General features: G+C 40.8%; 1 gene segment (V, D, J or C); it reads right to left on the bottom strand.

The window, feature by feature from the left end:
- Positions 1-1,187: 1,187 nt before the first annotated feature.
- Positions 1,188-13,042, bottom strand: LOC106588257 (Ig kappa chain V region GOM-like). The segment is given in 3 exon segments: positions 1,188-1,390; positions 6,861-6,901; positions 12,732-13,042. Coding segments are annotated over 3 exon segments (540 nt in total).
- Between the last annotated feature and the right edge of the window lie 5,523 nt (positions 13,043-18,565).

The raw sequence follows: 18,565 nt of genomic DNA, 5'->3' as shown, positions 1-18,565 counted from the left end.
TTTGTGCCACAAATCCTAAAACTTGAACATTTGGAATGTGCCAGGGAAACTTAACCAAAGCATGGATTGATGTCATACCTTCTCCATAGCTTACGTGGTAAGGAAACCAATATGTTATTTTGTCATTTGGGTGAACTATCCATTTAAAGAGAGAGTTAATACAAAATGACATATTGGTTTCCTTAGCCTGTAAGCAATTGATGGACAAGATGTGATTGACAGCAAGCCATGCATTGGTTTAGTTTCATGGCACTGTTTTCAAATGCTAATATCTTTATTAGTATTTTTTGTGCATCGTGTCCAAACAATTAGCATTTTTGAATCTGAAAGTGAATAGAGCCGAATATATTGATAAAAGTCACCTTGTCTGAGAGAGATTTACATGGTTATCAAAAAGTCACGCCGGGGTAAACCTACACGTGTCATGACTTCCGCCGAAGTCGGTCCCTCTCCTTGGTCGGGCGGTATTCGGCGGTCGACGTCACCGACCTTCTAGCCATTGCTGATCCATTTTTCATTTTCCATTGGTTTTATCTTGTCTTACATCACACCTGGTTCCAATCTCATCAATTACATGTTGTGTATTTAACCCTGTGTTCCCCCTCATGTCCTTGTCGGTGATTGTTTGTATGTGATGTGCAAGTTATGTTCTGGTGCGCGACGGGTTTTGTACCCACTTTTATTATTTTGTATATTTTGGTTTTTGTAGTTTTGTGAGCACTTATTAAACAACTCTGTTTATACCAAGTTCGTTCTCCTGCGCCTGACTTCCCTGCCACCAGCACGCACCCATTACAACACGAAACACAGCCCTTATTTTAAGTGTTTGACCGCTAGGTTTTATGGGTATTATAACATCTACACTGTGGGGCTCTATACAGATCTCACACCTAGTGCAGAATGCAGATCCATCACTTTTGAATGCCAAGTAGAGAAGAAAAATCTTGCCCCATAACTGGTTGATCACCCCTGCAAGAGCTGTAACCTGGACAACAATGGAAAACTCTGTGGGTGGGGGATGGGAAAGGTCCTAGTAGAGTTCTCTTTGAATACCTCAAAATTCTCTTTAACTCCATTTAGAATTGGCACTTTGTTGCCTCAGTTTCTTGTTAAAGGTAAATTCCACCCATGTCAACATCAAATTCGTCATTTCCAGCACTAACCCAACATGTTTCTATGTTTTCTACTCAGAAAGATAGATGCAGATAAGTGTTTTTGATGACATCATCCGGAGACACTGATGAGGTGCTTCTGCTGCTGATGCTATCATCCAGCTTCCAGCTCAGCCTCCACTCTGAGGGGAAGCCCATGTTGGTCATGAGAGCGGCCTTCCCCTGCTGCAGCTCCGAACTGTAGGGTGACAGGACTGTCAGGGTGGGACTGATCTCACCTAAAATACAGGTGGGAAGTTAGGGTGAGGGGAGTTGACTGATACAACAATAACGATGCAGCAGTTTTACATCTTAACTGTAAATGAAGGGTTTATTCCATCAGTAGGTTTCTGTTCCTCAAACAGTTTATCTTTGTTTCACCTGAAGTCTTTCAGTTTTACCTCTCTTTGAGTAGTTACTGAAGCATAACGACATAATTCACCTTTAGATGACTGAAAATACATTTTTCCTATTATGTTGCATTACAACCTGGAATTAAAATGGATTTTTGGGGGGGGGTTGTGTCGTTTGATTTACACAACATGCCTACCACTTTGAAGATGCAAAAAAAATTGGGGGATGAAACAAGCAAGAAATAAGACAAAAGAACAAAACTTGAGCATGCACAACTATTCACCCCCCCAAATTCAATACTTTGTAGAGCCACCTGTTGCAGCAATTACAGCTGCAAGTCTCTTGGGGTATGTCTCTATAAGCTTGGCACATCTAGGCACTGGGATTTTTGCCCATTCTACAAGGCAAAACTTCTCCAGATCCTTCAAGTTGGATGGGTTCAGCTGGTGTACAGAAATCTTTAAGTCATACCACAGATTCTCAATTGGATTGAGGTCTGGGCTTTAACTAGGCCATTCCAAGACATTTAAATGTTTCCCCTTAAACCACTTGAGTGTTGCTTTAGCAGTATGCTTAGGGTCATTGTCCTGCTGGAAGGTGAACCTCTGTCCCAGTCTCAAATCTCTGGAAGACTGAAACAGGTTTCCCTCAAGAATTGCCCTGTATTTAGCACCATCCATCATTCCTTCAATTCTGACCAGTTTCCCAGTCCCTGCCGATGAAAAACATCCCCACAGCATGATGCTGCCACCACCATGCTTCACTGTGGGGATGCTGTTCTCGGGGTGATGAGAGGTGTTGGGTTTGCGCCAGACATAGCGTTTTCCTTAATGGCCAAAAAGCTCAATTTTAGTCTCATCTGACCAGAGTACCTTCTTCCATATGTTTGGGGAGTCTCCCACATGCCTTTTGGCGAACACCAAACGTGTTTGCTTATTTTTTTCTTTAAGCAATGGCTTTTTTTCTGGCAACTCTTCCATAAAGCCCAGCTCTGTGGAGTGTACGGCTTAAAGTGGTCCTATGGACAGATACAGATACACAGATCTCCGCTGTGGGGCTTTTGCAGCTCCTTCGGGGTTATCGTTGGTCTCTTTGTTGCCTCTCTGATTATTGCCCTCCTTGCATGGTCCGTGAGTTTTGGTTGGCGGCCCTCTCTTGGCAGGTTTGTTATGGTGCCATATTCCTTTCATTTTTAAAATAATTGATTTAATGGTGCTCCGTAGGATGTTCAAAGTTTCTGATATTTTTTATAAACCAACCATGATCTGTACTTCTCCACAACTTTTCCCTGACCTGTTTGGAGAGTTCCTTGGTCTTCATAGTGCTGCTTGCTTGGTAGTGTTGCAGACTCTGGGGCCTTTCAGAACTGGTGTATATATACTGAGATCATGTGACAGATAATGTGACACTTAGATTGCACACAGGTGGACTTTATTCAACTAATTATGTGACTTCTGAAGGTAATTGGTTGCACCAGATCTAATTTAGGGGCTTCATAGCAAAGGGGGTGAATACATATGCACGCACCACTTTTCCATTTTAATTTTTTTTTATGTCATGTTTTTCATTTCACTTCACCAATTTGGTCTATTTTGTGTATGTCCGTTACATGACATTCAAATAAAAATCCATTTAAATTACAGGTTGTAATGAAATAAAATAGGAAAAACGCCAAGGGGGTGAATACGTTTGCAAGGCACTGTACATTCAACTGTCATCAAAACTGAACTGCATTGTATTTCTCCCCTTTTGGAATGGGATTTAAATCAGAATTACATTTTTTAATTATTAGTTATATATAACTCAGCAAAAAAAAGAAACGTCCTCTCACTGTTTAACTGCGTTTATTTTCAGCAAACTTAAATATCTGTAAATATTTGTATGAACATAACCAGATTCAACAACTGAGACATAAACTGAACAAGTTCCACAGACATGTGACTAACAGTGTCCCTGAACAAGGGGGGGGGGGGGGTCAAAATCAAAAGTAACAGTCAGTATCTGGTGTGGCCACCAGAGGCATTAAGTACTGCAGTGCATCTCCTCCTCATGGATTGCAACTGCACCAGATTTGCCAGTTCTTGCTGTGAGATGTTACCCCACTCTTCCACCAAGGCACCTGCAAGTTCCTGGACATTTCTGGGGGGAATGGCTCTAGCCCTCACCCTCCGATCCAACAGGTCCCAGACGTGCTCAATGGGATTGAGATCCGGGCTCTTCGCTGACCATGGCAGAACACTGACATTCCTGTCTTGCAGGAAATCATGCACAGAACGAGCTGTATGGCTGGTGCCATTGTCATGCTGGAGGGTCATGTCAGGATGAGACTGCAGGAAGGGTGCACGTGAGGGAGGAGGATGTCTTCCCTGCATCGCACAGCATTGAGATTGCCTGCAATGACAACAAGCTCAGTCTGATGATGCTGTGACACACCGCGCCAGACCATGACAGACCCTCCACCTCCAAATCGATCCCGCTCCATAGTACAGGCCTCGGTGTAACGCTTATTCCTTCAACGATAAACGCAAAATACGACCATCACCTCTGGTGAGACAAAACCGCCACTCGTCAGTGAAGAGCACTTTTTGCCAGTTCTGTCTGGTCCAGTGACAGTGGATTTGTGCCCATAGGCGACGTTGCTGCCGGTGGTGTCTGATGAGGACCTGCCTTACAACAGGCTTACAAGCCTTCAGTCCAGCCTCTTTCAGCCTATTGCGGACAGTCTGAGCGCTGATGGAGGGATTGAACATTCCTGGTGTAACTCTGGCAGTTGTTGTTGCCATCCTGTACCTGTCCCGCAGATGTGATGTTTGGATGTACCAATCCTGTGCAGGTGTTGTTACACGTGGTCTGCCACTGCGAGGACGATCAGCTGTCCGTCCTGTCTCGCTGTAGCACTGTCTTAGGCGTCTCACAGTACGGGCATTGCAATTTATTGCCCTGGCCACATCTGCAGTCCTCATGCCTCCTTGCAGCATGCCTAAGGCACATTCATGCAGATGAGCAGGGACCCTGGGCATCTTTCTTTTGGTGTTTTTCAGAGTCAGTTGAAAGGCCTCTTTAGTGTCCTAAGTTTTCATAACTGTGACCTTAATTGCCTACCGTCTGTAAGCTGTTAGTGTCTTAACGACCGTTCCAAAGGTGCATGTTGATTAATTGTTTGTGGTTCATTGAACAAGCATGGGAAACAGTGTTAGACCCTTTACAATGAAGATCTGTTATTTGGATTTTTACAAATTATCTTTGAAAGACAGGGTCCTGAAAAAGGGATATTTCTTTTTTTGCTGAGTTTACATATACATACATACATACATACATACATACATACATACATACATACATACATACATACATACATACATACATACATACATACACACATACACACATACACACGCACACAGTTCGAAGTTGGGAGTTTACATACACTTAGGTTGGAGTCATTAAAACTCGTTTTTCAACCACTCCACAAATGTCTTGTTAACAAACTGTAGTTTTTGCAAGTTGGTTAGTACATCTACTTTGTGCATGACACAGGTAATTTTTCCAACAATTGTTTACAGACAGATTATTTCACTTATAATTCACTGTATCACAATTTCAGTGGGTCAGAAGTTAACATACACTAAGTTGACTGTGCCTTTAAACAGCTTGGAAAATTCCAGATAATGATGTCATGGCTTTAGAAGCTTCTGATAGGCTAATTGACATCATTTGAGTCAATTGGATTTGTACCTGTGGTTGTATTTCAAGGCCTACCTTCAAACTCAGTGCCTCTTTGCTTAACATCATGGAAAAATCTAAAGAAATTAGCCAATATTTCAGAAAGAAAATTGTAGACCTCCACAAGTCTGGTTCATCCTTGGGAGCAATTTCTAAATGCCTGAAAGTACCACGTTCATCTGTACAAACAATAGTACGCAAGTATAAACACCATGGGACCATACAGCCATCATACCGCTCAGGAAGGTGATGCGTTCTGTCTCCTATAGATGAACATACTTTGGTGCGAAAAGTGCAAATCAATCACAGAACAAAAGGAAAGGACCTTGTGAAGATGCTGGAGGAAACAGGTACAAAAGTATTTATATCCACAGTAAAACGAGTCCTATATCGACATAACCTGAAAGGCCGCTCAGCAAGGAAGAAGCCACTGCTCCAAAACTGCCATTAAAAAGCCAGACTACGGTTTGCAACTGCACATGGGAACAAAGATCTTACTTTTTGGAGAAATGTTCTCTGGTCTGATGAAACAAAAATGGCCATAAAGACCATCGTTATGTTTGGAGGAAAATGGGGTAGGCTTGCAAGCCGAAGAACACCATCCCAACCGTGAAGCACGGGGGTGGCAGCATCATGTTGTGGGGGTGTTTTGTTGCAGGAGGGACTGGTGCAGTTCACAAAATAGATGGCATCATGAGGAAGGAACATTATGTGGATATATTGAAGCAACACCTCAAGACATCAGTCAGGAAGTTAAAGCTTGGTCACAAATGGGTCTTCCAAACGGACAATGACCCCAAGCATACTTCCAAAGTTGTGGCAAAATGGCTTAAGGACAACAAAGTCAAGGTATTGGACTGGCCATCACAAAGCCCTGACCTCAATCCTATAGAAATTTGAACTGAACTGAAAAAGCATTTGCGAGCAAGGGGGCCAACAGACCTGACACAGTTACACCAGCTCTGTCAGGAGGAATGGGCCAAATTCACCCAACTTATTATGGACGCTTGTGGAAGGCTACCAGAAACGTTTGACCCAAGTTAAACAATTTAAAAGCAATGCTACCAAATACTAATTGAGTGTATTGTAACTTCTGACCCACTGGGAATGTGATGAAAGAAATTAAAGCTGAAATAAATCATTCTCTCTACTATTATTCTGACATTTCACATTCTTAAAACAAAGTGGTGATCCTAACTGACCTAAGACAGGGAATTTTTACAAGGATTAAATGTCAGGAATTGTGAAAAACTAAGTTTAAATGTATTTGGCTAAGGTGTATGTAAACTTACGACTTAAACTGTATAAATATATATATACACAGTACCAGTCAAAACTTTGGAAACACCTACTCATTCCAGGGTTTTTATTTATTTGTAATATTTTCTACATTGTAGAATAATAAGGAAGACATAAACTATGAAATAACACATTTAAATCATGCATAACCAAAAAACTATAGAATGCATTTTTTTCCTTGTCTTGCGAGATCATAGATGCAAATGCAGAAAATCTATCAATCAACAAGAAAATTAGAAAGTACACCTTCATGATCGATATTCCAAAAAGTTGAAAGTGTCAAAATGGTCAGAACAAATGATCTAATTAGAAATAAGATGTGGATGATCTTACTTCCAACATCCAGTCTGGTGCCTCCACCAAAAGTGTACCACAGTGATACAATCTCATTCAAAGGCCGTAAAACCCCCTAACACTATAGAGACACTACTCTCGCTCTTTGTAAAGCTACATTTAGCCAAACCAGTCAGATCTCAACAATAACAGCTCACCGAATGCTGCTTTATAACTGATGCCCTCTGCTGGTATGAAACTCCAGTAGATTGGACACATTCATGTTTGCTGTTGAACTTTCAACATTTCAGCATTATGTTGATATCTGTAACATATATTGTATTTTATAATGGAACAATATCCATTCAATGAATATCAGTTCCAACTCACTTGATCAAATCATCAAAAGGAGCTTACATGTGATACTTCAAGGAGGGAATCCACGTCCTTCTGAATTTTTCTGCATAAAGAGATACATCTTGTCTGTATACATATGTTTTTTGTTATGATTTTTAGACAACACATGAAAGATGGTGGTCAAAGACGTTGTTGTCGTGGGTTTCTGTTGTAAGGAAGGACAGCTCTCAGTCACGAAGTGTTCAACTCACAGTTGATCTATCCAAGTCTTAACTGATGATATGGTCCCCATAATGAAATAGTATGATTAGATGAAACAATATGATTTGCTATATTAACAGTTTCATACTGTTGAAAGTTCAATGGGGAACGTGAATGTGTCCAGTCTACTGGAGTTCCAGAGTGTACCAGTAGGGGGCATCATGCCTCTGTTACCATTCCCCTCTGTGTCTGTCTGGAGGTTTTTGAACAGCCAGTCAATCAGACTCTATCACTGTTGTGGACTTTTGGTGGAGGGACCAAACTGAGTGTTGGCTCTAAGTATTCAATTCTAGATCTTGACCTCTGATATCAACATCACAATTCATTTTCTTAATGGTATTACAACTACCTCAAATAGAAAGTTGAAATGTAGGCTCCATTTATTTTGGGAGAATTTGTGTTTCCTTTATTTGCCTTTTAGAATAGTACACTTAAAATGAAAATGTATATTAAAGTTGTAATATATCAAACGGTGCTTATACAGTGCGTTCATTTCAAACACGGTTATTGTTGAACTCAGAGTGGTTTGGCTAAATGTATGTTTTCAAAGAGCTAGACCTGCGTCTCTACAGTGTGAGGGGTTTTTGTACGGACGCTGAATGAGATTGTATCACTGTGGTATACTTTTGGTGGGGGCACTAGGCTGGATCTTGGAAGGACAGTGCATTCGGGAAAGTATTTAGACCCCTTGACTTTTTCCACAATTTGTTGTGTTACAGCCTTATTCTAAAATTGATTTAAAAAAATTGTCATCAATCTACACACTATACCTCATAATGACAAAGCAAAAACAGTTTTTATACATTTTTGCAAATGTATAAAAGAAGAAAAAAAAACATTTACGTAAGTATTCAGACACTTTACTCATTACTTTGTTGAAGCACCTTTGGCAGTGATTACAGCCTCGAGTCTTCTTGGGTAGGACGCCACAATCTTGGCACACCTGTATTTAGGGAGTTTCTCCCATTCTTCTCTGCAGATCCTCTCAAGCGCTGTCAGGTTGGATGGGGAGCGTCGCTGCACAGCTATTTTCAGGTCTCTCCAGAGATGTTTGATCGGTTTCAAGTCCGGGCTCTGTCTGGGCCACACAAGGACATTCAGACCCTTGTCCCGAACCACTGCCGCATTGTCTTGGCTGTGTGCTTAGGGTTGTTGTCCTCTTGGAAGGTGAACCTTCGCCCCCAGTCTGAGGTCCTGAGTGCTCTGGAGCAGGTTTTCATCAAGGATCTCTCTGTACTTTGTTCCGTTCATCTTTCCCTCGATCCTGACTTGTCTTTCCAAACGTTGTCCATTTAAGAATGATGGAGGCCACTGTGTCCTTGGGAACCTTCAATGCTGCATAATTTTTTGGGTACCTTTCCCCAGATCTGTGCCTCGACACAATCCTGTCTCGGAGCTCTACGGACAATTCCTTCAACCTTATGGCTTGGTTTTTTCTCTGACATGAACTGTCAACCGTAGGACCTTATATAGACAGGTGTGATCCTTTCCGAATCATGTCCAATCAATTAAATGTACCACAGGTGGACTCCAATCAAGTTGTAGAAACATCTCAAGGATGATCAATGGAAACAGAATGCACCTAAGCTCAATTTCAAGTCTCATAACAAACGGTCTGAATACTTATGTAAGCAAGGTATTTCTGTTATTTAATACATTTGCTGGAATATCAAAAAACCTGTCTTCTAGGTGACGTTCGCCCAATCCTGACAGTCCTGCCCCCCCTCCAGTGTGGAGCTGCGGCAGGGGAAGGCCACTCTCAAGAGCTCCCGAGTAGCGCAGCGGTCTAAGGCACTGCATCTCAATGCAAGATGCGTCACTACAGTCCCTGGTTCTAATCCAGGCTGTATCACATCCGGCCATGATTGGGAGTCCCATAGGGCGGCGCACAATTGGTCCAGCGTAGTCCGGGTTTGGCCGGGGTAGGCCATTATTGTAAATAAGAATCTGTTCTTAACTGACTTACCTAGATCATGTGCCTGGCCAACAAATTGTACAGATTCTGTTGATGTTTAAAGCTTTTTGATCTTTTTCAAAATCCGAAGTCAAACTGCTGCCACTTGACTAGAGAACAGCATCCTCCACATCTGCTATTGCTGTCTCAATATGTCTCCCAATGTTGTTGATATAGATAATAAACAACAGAGGACCTAAGATTTATCCTTGAGGCACACCCGAGCACAACTCTACAGTGTCTGACTTACAACCATCTGCCTTAACACACTGGGTTTGATTTTACGGGTAGTTCACAGACCACAACCAGTAATCCCAACACACTTAAATCTCTGCACCAAGGTCCACAGTGTCAAACACCTTTTTATTTTAACTAGGCAAGTCAGTTAAGAACAAATTCTTATTTTCAATGACAGCCTAGGAACAGTGGGTTAACTGCCTGTTCAGGTGCAGAACAACAGATTTGTCCCTTGTCAGCTCAGGGATTTGAACTTGCAACCTTTCAGTTACTAGTTTAACACTCTAACCACTAGGCTACCCCACCTTTGACAAGTGTATGAATACAAATACGCAATGCAGCTTCCTATCCAGGGCACAGTGAACATCATTCAAAACCTTCAAATTTGCTGTGACAGTGCTTTGGCCAAACCTGAAACCTGATCGCAAACCACTCAAAACATTGTTTTCCTAGAGATAGGCCTTAAGCTGCTTATTGACTCCAATACCTTTGCCAGAATGGACGATTTAGATATGGACCGATAGTTATTCGGTAAAGTGGGATCAAATCATTTCAAAAGAAGTAGGACAAATGTTGATTTTCACAATCTGGAGATTTCATTACATTCTAGAGTGAGGTTCAAGATGCATGTTAAAGGGGGAGCTATGATGTCTGCAGCTAATTGTAGGGGGTCTAGATTATCAGGGCCAGGGGATTTTTCTTTTTTTCAATCAATTGCTTTCAGGGTTCTACGCACCTCTGAGACAGTGCTTGGGAGCGTAAGGTCATTTCACAGGGAGCTCATGTTGATCTTTAACCCTCTCAAATAATCAGCCTGCATCAAGAAAATGTTGATTAAAATAGTTCAGAATAGAGGTTCTCTCTGTTACCACCTGTGAGTCAACCAGCAGTTGTTTAGAGAGCTGTGCATTTTGGGGGGGGGGCACTCTAAACCTTTCACAACATGCCAAAATGTTGAAGGATTATTCAGATGCTCAGCAGTAGATTTGAGGTAGTGGTCTGCTTTCAGGTCACAGCCACACCCTGAATCTGAAGGCTTTTAAAAGCCATACAATCAACTGAATCAGACGTTCTTGCTTTAGCCTACATAGCATTCCTTATGATTTCAGCTAGTTCATCTGAGAAACAAGAGTTGTCTCTGCCCTTAATTCTGTATTGTTTGAAAGGGGCATGCTTGTTGCATACATTGTTGCATACTTGTTGCATATGGAAGTAAAGAAAAAGCTAATTCAACATCAGGGATGAATTCAACTCTATTCCAGGCAATGTTAAAAAACATAATGTAAAAAACCCTGAGTATGAAACTGCTTCCATTTTCTTTTCATGAGGATATGTGGAGATAATGTAGTTTAGGAATTTTACCATCCCTTACACAGGCCACAGCGCAGTAATTTAAACATTTTCTTATTTAATTTTTGTACCTTTTATTTAACTAGGCAAGTAATCACTTATATGATTTGCAAAAACACCAGAAGCATTAAAACGATGTCGAGTGTTAGTTAAAATAAGATCAATCAAAGTGGATTTTAGAGGACACTTTGCATTCAACCTTGTTACATTGTTTACAATCTGAGTAAGAGTGTAGGTGTTACATAGATTTTTGAGTTGATCAGAGTTGGTTGTCAACAAGTCTAGGTTCAGGTTACCCATAAGCACAAATTCAGATTTGACATTCTGTGGTAATAATAAAAAAAAAAACACAACCCAGAGAGCCAGCAATAGCAGATGGGGTCTATAATAACAGGATTCAAGGATGCGCAGAGATTTATATTCAAAGACAGATATTCAAAATGCTTGGGTTCGGTAACAGAAGTCAGAATGGTTGATAAAAACATATATTTTATGCATACAGCAACACCACCACCCTTAGATTTGCGATCTGCTCGAAAAACATTGTAACCATCAATGCCAATGTCTTTGTCAGTGATAGATTTTTTTGAGCTAGGTTTCAGAAAGCATAAATACATCCGGGGTCTGTGGTTTTTATCCACATATTTACAAAATCAAGTTTTGGAAGAAGGCTAATACTGAAGCCATGTGCTCTAAACACACTGTTCTTTATCATGGTACTAATACTGAAGCCATGTGCTCTAAACACACTGTTCTTTATCATGGTACTAATACTGAAGCCATGTGCTCTAAACACACTGTTCTTTATCATGGTACTAATACTGAAGCCATGTGCTCTAAACACACTGTTCTTTATCATGGTACTAATACTGAAGCCATGTGCTCTAAACACACTGTTCTTTATCATGGTACTAATACTGAAGCCATGTGCTCTAAACACACTGTTCTTTATCATGGTACTAATACTGAAGCCATGTGCTCTAAACACACTGTTCTTTATCATGGTACTAATACTGAAGCCATGTGCTCCAAGCTCAATGGAACTCTCTGGGAACAGGTGAACATCTGGCCATGGTACTGCTCTATTCTGGGAGTGTTGTGGTCACCCTGCCCATGCAAATCTGAGTTTCAACCCCACCAGAGCTCACAATCGCTCAGCCTCAAATCTTCTAGGACCGTGGCAGTTGTGTGTCTGACTAAAGAACTGAACATGGGCTGGGGAAGCAGACTTTACACTTAAAAAAAAACGTTTTCCAAAATGAATCTTCAACTGTCCCCATAGGATAACCTTTTGTGGTTCCATGTAGAACCCTCTGTGTATACAGTATACAGTATACAGTATGTAAACTACATTTATTTGTGACATATATGTAGAATAATGATATCAAAGTAGTACTTCTTGAATGGAATCGATATGACTATTCACTTTCAGAGTTGGGGGGGGGTATAGAAGTAGGGCATGAATATTTTGGAAGATGGGTTTGGACAGGTTCAACATGTCCTGTAAAAGAAATAATTTTCTACAGCTCTGTATCATTACTGGTCCCAGTGTGTTTACAAAGATTTTTGCAGAATATATTGAGAGATACTGTATGGACAGTCATAGTCTATAGACAAGTCTAACCAATAAGCTACATTATTGTATTGAAGTGTCATATTGTGATGAATTGGTGTTTAGAATACTTTAGAATACGGGAGACTCTGTAGCTCTGCAGCTGTTGAGTCAGAGCAGTTCCTCTTTAGCTGAGGGAGGTTTTTATACGATGCTCTAACACTGTGTGAAAGGAAAGCTGGCACCCTGCTGACAGTAGTAATCTCCTGCATCTTCAGCCTGGATTCCACTGATGGTCAGAGTGTAATGAGTATATGAACTACCAGATCCACTCCCACTGAAACGACCTGGAATCCCAGACTGATGGGTTGTACCAGAATAAACCAGGAGTTTAGGAGCTTCTCCAGGTTTCTGTAGGTACCAGTGGAGATTATTACCAGTACTTGAACTGGCTGTACAGCTGATAGAGACAGTCTCTCCTGGACTAACAGACTGAGATTTAGGAGACTGAGTCATTATTATATCTGCTGATGATTCTGAAAAATAAAACATAAGTGAAGAAGAAATAATTAATAAGGTTATCACAACAAATAGACATTGCAAATATTCCACATTCTAACATGAAACATGATAAAACCAGATGATTCAGTTAAACCAGATCAGTTAACACCAGATGATTCGTTTTTATTATTATCTTCAATATTCATGAAGCCAAACTCATCATGAATCCAAGTTGGTGAAAGTGTCTCTCATCCTGAACAAGGAGCCCCAGTGTTCCCAGCAGTAGAATCAGTGACATCATCATTGTGCTGCGTGTCAGTGGCTCTGAAAGGAGTGAACAGTCACTGATCAACACTGGGGTTTGAAAGGTATGTGGAGCAGTGAAGCAGGACAGATATGCTATGTATTTTTTGCAAATACACGCACGGCGCACGCGCACACACACAGATAAATGAAGTCAGCAGTTTCCAAAGGTAGGCCAACTGTATATCACATTTGAGAATACAAATGTGCCTACACAGTAGTTTGTCCCTCAACAGTGGTTGTCAGTCCCAGGAGAAGGTAAATGAAGCTTAACAGTAGAATTGCTGCTTCTGCAAATACATAAGTATTCAACCCTCTGAGTCAATACGTGTTAGATTCACCTTTGGCAGTGATTACAGCTGTGAGTCTTTCTAGGTAAGTCTCTAAGAGCTTTGCACACCTGGATTGTACAATATTAGCTTTTCAATCCGATTTAAGTAGAATATTTAAGTAGGCCACTCAGGAACATTGAATCTCATCTTTATAAGAAACTCCTATGTATATTTGACCTTTTATTTTAGGTTATTGTCCTGCTGAAAGGCAAATTTGCCTCCCAGTGTCTGTTGGAAAGCAAAGAAAAAGAGGACATGAACATTGTGGAGTTTTCCCTGGGTCAAACACTTTCTTACAATTAGCTAGTAATGTCTTTGTACTCCAGAATGTATCAGATTGTTGGGTTTGTGGATTGTTACCAGCCAGTGCTGAGACTATGCCATTACTACTTATTACCCCTCGTTTCTTAATGAAATATTGATGTGGACCAAAGCAGGGAATCTTACAGACAGAGGGTTTGATTGGGTGGAGGACAAGGTGTTTTATATCAGAAGATTTGATTGTAATAATCCCACTTCTCTGCCGAAGCAACCCGTCACCATGGCCTACTCTCCCCCAGGTTATTTGTGTAATATAGCAAATGGAACCGGTCTCTAGTTCGGGGAAAGTCAATGTAAGTATAACCTTTCTGTCTACAATAACATAACCCTGCCTTTACTGTTGAGAAATGGAACATTCCACACTAACATGTCGTTGGGAATACGTTATCAACTCAAGAATCACAATGTGTATACTTAACCTACTTCCTCAGTAAGTGGAACTACATTACATCTACAGCACCAGTCAAAAGTTTGCACACACCTACTCATTCAAGGGTTTTTCTTTATTTTTACTACTCTCTATATTGTAGAATAATAGTGAAGACATCAAAACTATGAAATAACACATAAGGAATGATGTAGTGACCAAAAAAGTGTTAAACAAATCAAAATATATCTGATGCAGCACTCCATCACTCTCCTTGGTCAAATAGTCCTTACACAGCCTGGAGGTGTGTTGGGTCATTGTCCTGTTTAAAAACAAATGATGGGATGCGCAAACCAGATGGGATGGCGTATCGCTGCAGAATGCTGTTGTAGCCATGCTGGTTAAGTGTGCCTTGAATTCTAAATAAATCACAGACAGTGTCACCAGCAAAACGCCCCCACACTATCACACCTACTCCTCCATGCTTCACTGTGGGAAACATACATGTGGAGATCATCCGTTAACCTACTCTGCGTCTCAAAGTGACACAGCTGTTGGAACCAAACATCTCAAATTTGGACTCATCAGACCAAAAGATAGACTTCCAACTGTCTAATGTCCATTGCTCGTGTTTCTTGGCCCAAGCAAGTCTCTTCTTCTTATTGGTGTCCTTTAGTAGTGGTTTCTTTGCAGCAATTCGACCATGAAGGCCTGATTCACGCAGTCTCATCTGAACAGTTGATGTTGAGATGAATCTGTTGCTTGAACTCTGTGAAGCATTTATTTGGTCTGCAATTTCTGATGCTGGTTACTCTAATGAACTTATCCTCTGCAGCAGAGGTAACTCTGGGTCTTCCTTTTCTGTGGCGGTCCTCATGATAGCCAGTTTCATCATAGTGCTTGATGGTTTTTGTGACTGCACTTGAAGAAACTTTAAAAGTTCTTGAAATTTTCCGGAGTGACTGACCATCATGTCTTAAAAAGCAATGATGGACTGTCGTTTCTCTTTGCTTATTTGAGTTGTTCTTGCAGTAATATGGACTTGGTCTTTTACCAAAAATACCTATCTTCTGTATACCACCCCTACTTTGTCACAACACATTTGATTGGCTCAAACGCATTAAGAAGGAAAGAAATTCCACAAATTCCACAAAGGAACTTTTAACAAGGCACAACTGTTAAATTGAAATGCATTCCAGGTGACTACCTCATGAAGCTGGTTGAGAGAATGCCAAGAGTGTGCAAAGCTGTCATCAAGGCAGAGGGTGGCTATTTTGAAGAATCTCAAATATAACATATATTTTCATTTGTTTAACCTCTTACATCTAGATGTTCCGCTAGCGGAACACCGCTCCAATATCCAATGATAGGGCGTGGCGCGAATTACAAATTCCTCAAAAATCCCAAACTTCCATTTTTCAAACATATGACTATTTTACACCATTTTAAAGACAAGACTCTCCTTTATCTAACCACATTGTCTGATTTCAAAAAGGCTTTACAACGAAAGCAAAACATTAGATTATGTCAGGAGAGTACCCAGCCAGAAATAATCACACACCTATTTTTCAAGCTAGCATATAATGTCACAAAAACCAAAACCACAGCTAAATGCAGCACTAACCTTTGATGATCTTCATCAGATGACACTCCTAGGACATTATGTTATACAATACATGCATGTTTTGTTCAATCAAGTTCATATTTATATTAAAAAAACAGCTTTTTACATTAGCATGTGACGTTAAGAACTAGCATACCCACCGAAAACCTCCGGTGAATTTACTAAATTACTCACGATAAACGTTCACAAAAAACATAACAATTATTTAAAGAATTATAGATACAGAACTCCTTTATGCAATCGCGGTGTCCGATTTTAAAATAGCTTTTCGGTGAAAGCACATTTTTCAATATTCTGAGTAGATAGCCCGGCCATCACAGGCTAGCTATTTTGACACCCACCAAGTTTGGCACTCACCAAACTCAGATTTACTATAAGAAAAATTGGATTACCTTTGCTATTCTTCGTCAGAATGTACTCCCAGGACTTCTAGTTTACACCCAATGTTGTTTTGGTTCCAAATAATCCATAGTTATATCCAAATAGCGGCGTTTTGTTCTTGCGTTCAAGACACTATCCGAAGGGTGACGCACCGGCGCGTATCGTGACAAAAAAATTCAAAATATTCCATTACCGTACTTCGAAGCATGTCAAACGCTGTTTAAAATCAATTTTTATGCGATTTTTCTCGTAAAATAGCGATAATATTCCGACCGGGAGACGTCGTTTTCGTTCAAAGACTGAAAATGTAAAATGGACTCTTCACGTGCACGCGCGCGACTGTTTCATTGTTCTCAAATCGACCACTATCCAAATGCGCTACTGTTTTTCAGCCTGGGACTGCAGAGTCATCATTCCACCTTCTGGCGCCTTCTGAGAGCCTATGGGAGCCTTGGAAAATGTCACGTTACAGCACAGATCCTCTATTTTCCATAAAGAGGCTATAGAAGGCCAAGAAATGGTCAGAGGGCACTTCCTGTATGCAATCTTCTCAGGTTTTGGCCTGCCATATGAGTTCTGTTATACTCACAGACACCATTCAAACTGTTTTAGAAACTTTAGGGTGTTTTCTATTCAAATCAAACAATTATATGCATATTCTAGTTTCTGGGCAGGAGTAATAACCAGATTAAATCGGGTATGTTTTTTATCTGGCCGTGAAAATACTGCCCCCTATCCTAAACAGGTTAACACTTTTTTGGTTACTACATGATTCCATATGTGTAATTTCATAGTTTTGATGTCTTCCCTATTATTATACAATGTAGAAAATAGTAAAAGAAGAAAAACCCTGGAATGTGTTGGTGTGTCCAAACCTTTGACTGGTACTGTATGTGTGGGTGTGCAAGTTGTAAGTCCCGTATTATTGCAACAAATCTCTAGTAACCCATTATACACACACATACGACTTGGTAACTCTCTCATGTGTGCAAACCGATTATATATATATTATAATACTTATTTAGTTGTAGGCTACCCAAATCCGACTTTTAGGCTATCCAATTCCTACTTGCAGGTTATCCAATTCCTGCTAATGTACTGGTCCAACAGTATATTTCATGTGTTAATAGGTAACCAATCCCTACTATTGGAGACACTGCTGTGCTCCCATTGATCAATGTTAACCGGAGAGACTCAAATAGTTTTGCCAAATTGAAGATGAGGAGGATAAGAGATCTTTCACCAAACAGACAGTCCTTGACGGAGCTTTTTGAATAAGGTCTCTTAAGATTTTCTTTTTGTGGCCAGAGGGATGTCTAGGTCCAAGCCTAGAAAAACGGATCAAAATAGTCAGGTCGCTCTCATCCGGTTCACGCCCCCAAATCTTGTGGAAAACGCGATCCAAAGAATAAGGCAGAGACTATTTAATAGTGTCATAGAACAATCTATAATCAAGCAGTTGTGAGGGAGATCTGTCTCTAATTTCACAAGGGAAGAATTTGAAGACTAAATGGTTATATGTCCCTTATATAGTGGGAGGTGATAACACAATCATATTGTTACACAACAGTTATTTTCTGAACGCAACAGTTCCAGAACACAATGGCCTTGTGTTAGGGTGCAGACATCTAGGAGTCTACGCAAGGCATAAAATCACAGTTCAACACAGAAAATATGCCTTGAGAAGTTACAACGGCTCACCCCAAATTCTGCCACCACATCAGCAAGCTCTAAAAACCAAGCCATGTGTTAAGGTTAGGCATAAACTCAGAACGGTTAAGGTTAGGGTTTTGGGATAGGCTTAAAACAAAAATATCGAAAACAACATTTGTTTGCTAGATTTGAACTTGCAACCTTTGGAATCAGAGGCAGATGCTTATGTGATCAGATCCTCAGAGGCAGATGTTTGCACGCATCTGCCATCCCCATCCACAACGCCCTAGCAAAACTGAAACCAACTTCAAGGTAACAGCTCTCACTGTTGCCCCTAGTGGCCGGTTTCCATGTAATCTCCTGACGTTCTCAGACATGGATGGACGTCGAGTACTGACTCGGCTGGCTCGCAGAACAGCACCCTCAGCAGTAGGATGTGACCAGCACAGAGAACGGGACCACAAAACCCAGAAGGGTCTCCAAGATGAGGTCCGCTACTCTTTCAGCATCGGAGCCCGTGTGTCACATAATGTCGAAATAAACATGTCTCCAACACCCATATCACACACTCA

The sequence above is a fragment of the Salmo salar genome, chromosome ssa27 (genome assembly GCF_905237065.1).
Source record: "Salmo salar chromosome ssa27, Ssal_v3.1, whole genome shotgun sequence".
Lineage (NCBI taxonomy): Eukaryota > Metazoa > Chordata > Actinopteri > Salmoniformes > Salmonidae > Salmo > Salmo salar.
This window is presented reverse-complemented; position numbering and strand designations above follow the sequence as displayed.